Consider the following 3,342-nt stretch of genomic DNA (forward strand, 5'->3'; position numbering starts at 1 on the left):
CCTGAGGCCTTATACAATTAAGAGCAATGGAATCCCAGATGCTATGACCTTCTTTGATGGCTCCTAGTGGAATATAATGTTATCCTTGCTGAAAGTGACTGGTGAACAAGACTACACCAATTTTCAAGGTGTAGGAAGGTGTTGACTTCAAATCATTCAGGTGCTCAGTGTCTATTACAGGTGTTCTATGCTAAGTTTTCCAAGTTTCTAGAACTGAACCTGCAATATCTGCAATCTTCTTGAAGAACTTTGAAGAATCTTCTAATACTGTGGAGAAAATGATTTGAATGGTGATGCTTGAGTAGAATATTTTCTCCCTCTGGGCATGGTGCAGCTCCTGGAGACAATCATTGTACCAATCCTGAAACCATTTGTTGTTTGTGATTCTTCAAGGCTATTTCCCTCTTAAAGTCAAAAAGTTATAAGGAATATTTAATGTAATGATTGTGGTTTTCCAAGAGCACTTGTTGTATATGTTTCATGTTTTCAGGTGTTTAAAACACCCTCCTTACTGTTTCTAATACACAATTTTGTTTAGGAATTTCATTGTGGAGCTGGGTATGAGTGTGTTAAGGTTTATGGTAAACCTCTTCACCTTCTGGCTCAATTTTTTATTAGCATAAAAGTTACTCTAACCAATAAGATCAGTTGACTGTATATATTTGAATTGTTGCAAAAAATCTATCTCAATATTTTGAATACTCAATATTTCATGCTGTACATACTCCAGTGTGTGCATGTGACTCCTGTTGTAATATCACTTAAGCCTCATTGATTCTTTGCTAACAGGTTAACTGAACTCAGGTATCGATTAACATATTTCAGAGTGTGTCCTCTGAAATTGGCAATTTTGCTGCTATTACTCCAGTTGTGATGCTTTATGTCACAAAGCTCAGGACATGGCATGGAGAACAATTCCTGTGACAGGCGCTCTTGCACTTGTGTTCCTAACACAACCAAGTGGCTCCTGTGGTGGCTGTCCTGGTGTGGATGGAGTACTGTCTCCCTGCACATAACTCACCATGGGGCCGTGCCTGCTTCGTTATAGTTCCCTCAGAGCTTCTGCATTAATAAAATGTCTAGATATTCCCACATAATTGACATTGGCCATAGAATAATTCTTTCCAAGCAAATGGAAACACATTAAGATGAAAGGTTAAGGTACCATAATTTGGGTAGATATTAGGAATGTAGAAAATCAAGCTAAACACAGATCTGGATTGTTTGAAGAACCCCATTCATTACTGTAAGGAGGCCTGGTGGTTCACAGAACTGAGTCCTGCCACAGAGCCAGTCTCAAGTACCCTGTCATACCCTAATCAGAGCATGGATTTAGACATATATTTGCCTCAGCTGAATGATTTTCCTGGTCATTGTGCAATGTCATCTCAGCACTTTGCCTATGTTGTGAAAAGCGAAGAAGTGGCCATGTGCTGCATTCATAGCAGGCTTTTGTCACAATTCCTGCTTTTACAGATTCAGACAAACCTCAATAAATGTGTTTTTTATAGAAAAAATGCAGTGTTTGCAGTAGTAACCCTGGAGATTGGGAATGCTAATTTTTGTTTAACATGAAACATGCAGCCTGGGGTTCCTCTCCTTCTGCAGGACCATCTGGCTGGGACAGCAGGGAACTGTCAGGATGGCATCCAGAGATGTTGTTCTAGGCATCTTCTTCCTGTCACACACTGTGGTTGGAGCTCTGGGCAATTCCTCTCTTCTTCTCCATTTCCTGGTCCTTGACTTCACCAGGTGCAGGGTACGACCCACAGACTTGATTCTGAAGCACTTGATTGTGGCCAACTTGTTAAGCCTCCTGTGTAAAGGAGTTCCCCAGTCTATGGCAGCTTTCAATTTGAAATTTTATCTTGGTGATTTTGAATGCAAACTGCTATTCTACCTGCACAGGGTGGGCAGAGGTGTGTCCATTGTAACCACGTGCCTTCTGAGTGTCTTCCAGACCATCACCATCAGACCCAGTGAATCCTGGTGGGAAGAGCTTAAAGTCAAAGCTCCAAGGTATATTGGATCCTCCATGTACCTGAGCTGGGTCTTGAACCTGCTTATAAATATCATTATTCTTATGTATATCACTGGAAAAAGGAACAACACAACAATGACAAATCTAAAAGATTTTGGATACTGTTTTAGTGTTCGTCATAACACAGTAACAGACTCACTGCATGCAGCTTTGCTAACATTCCCTGATGGTGTGTGTGTGGGCCTCATGCTGTGGGCCAACAGTTCCGTGGTGCTCATCCTCTACAGACACAAGCAGAGAATGCAGCCCATTCTTAAGACCAGTTGCCCTAGGTCTTCCCCTGAGTCCAGAGCCACCAAAACCATCCTTCTCCTGGTGAGCACCTTTGTCTTTTTTTACACACTTTCCTGTATCTTTCAGGTTTGTTTGTCTGTTGTTTATAATCCCAACTGGTTCCTGGTGAACATGGCTGCAATAGTCTCTGGGTGTTTCCCAGTTGTCAGCCCCTTCCTGCTTATGAGTCGAGACTCCAGGTCCTGTTTTGTCTGGATACATAATAGAAAATCCCCCTGATCTTATGACAGACATGTGAACTGTAAGTTTTTGCAGAATCCTTAGCCTGCTTATTCATTTTAAGTCATAAAATCTGAAGCACCCATATATAAAGTTATATCACATGGGGATGGTGTTTTCCCACATGCACTCATATTTCAGCCAGCCTGCTATTGCTTGCTGGGTGGCCTGGGTCACCTGGCAGGTAGTCCTTGGTGAGCTTCCTGCATGCTGAGGACTGTCATGGTGCATGTGGGGACTTGTAATCAAGGTGCCTTTCTACAAAAGTCTGAACTCCTACCTGAAGCAAGTCTGAGTCATCGTGTGAAGCATCTGCTCACCAGGCATTAATTATTTCTCTGTGCCTATATTAAGCATTTCTTTTCTCCCTCCTTTTCGCTCTCTAATTTTTTTTTTGTTTTGATGTGAGTGTCTGGATAATTAATGGGAACTTCAGCTATGATGGCATCTCCTCCCAACCTGGCTGTTGGCATCCCCAGGAGTGAAGTAGAAAACTCAAGGCTCTCCAGCAGAGAGGACGAGGGTGTTGGCCTGCCGTTTAAGAAAAGCCCTCCAGAGGCTCACAAGGCACTGCTCTTCCTCTGTGCTGTTCTTCACTTGTGCCTCCCCTCGTCAAGGGCTCCCTCCTGTTCTCAGGCAGCATCAGCGGAAATAATACCAATCTGTCCCATTCCTGAGCCTTGGAACTCTGGTGTTCCTGCCAGGACTTCACCATCTGCACATCTGCTGTGCATGCAACAGGATTGCTCCTGAGCTCACAGTCCAGAACTCAACTACTGACACCCAAT

At 43.1% G+C, this 3,342-nt stretch overlaps 1 protein-coding gene across 1 annotated transcript; it reads left to right on the plus strand.

Moving 5' to 3' along the window:
- Positions 1–1,642: 1,642 nt before the first annotated feature.
- Positions 1,643–2,554, plus strand: LOC124966185 (vomeronasal type-1 receptor 4-like). Its single transcript, XM_047527235.1, has one exon. It carries the CDS (start codon positions 1,643–1,645, stop codon positions 2,552–2,554), a length of 912 nt encoding a protein of 303 aa, XP_047383191.1.
- The last annotated feature ends 788 nt before the right edge of the window (positions 2,555–3,342 follow it).

The sequence above is a fragment of the Sciurus carolinensis genome, chromosome 16 (genome assembly GCF_902686445.1).
Source record: "Sciurus carolinensis chromosome 16, mSciCar1.2, whole genome shotgun sequence".
NCBI classification, from domain to species: Eukaryota; Metazoa; Chordata; class Mammalia; order Rodentia; family Sciuridae; genus Sciurus; species Sciurus carolinensis.

What these genes read in the sequence shown, in the direction of transcription:
- LOC124966185 (XM_047527235.1), top strand. Translation starts at nt 1,643, where the DNA reads ATGGCATCCAGAGATGTTGTTCTAGGCATCTTCTTCCTGTCACACACT.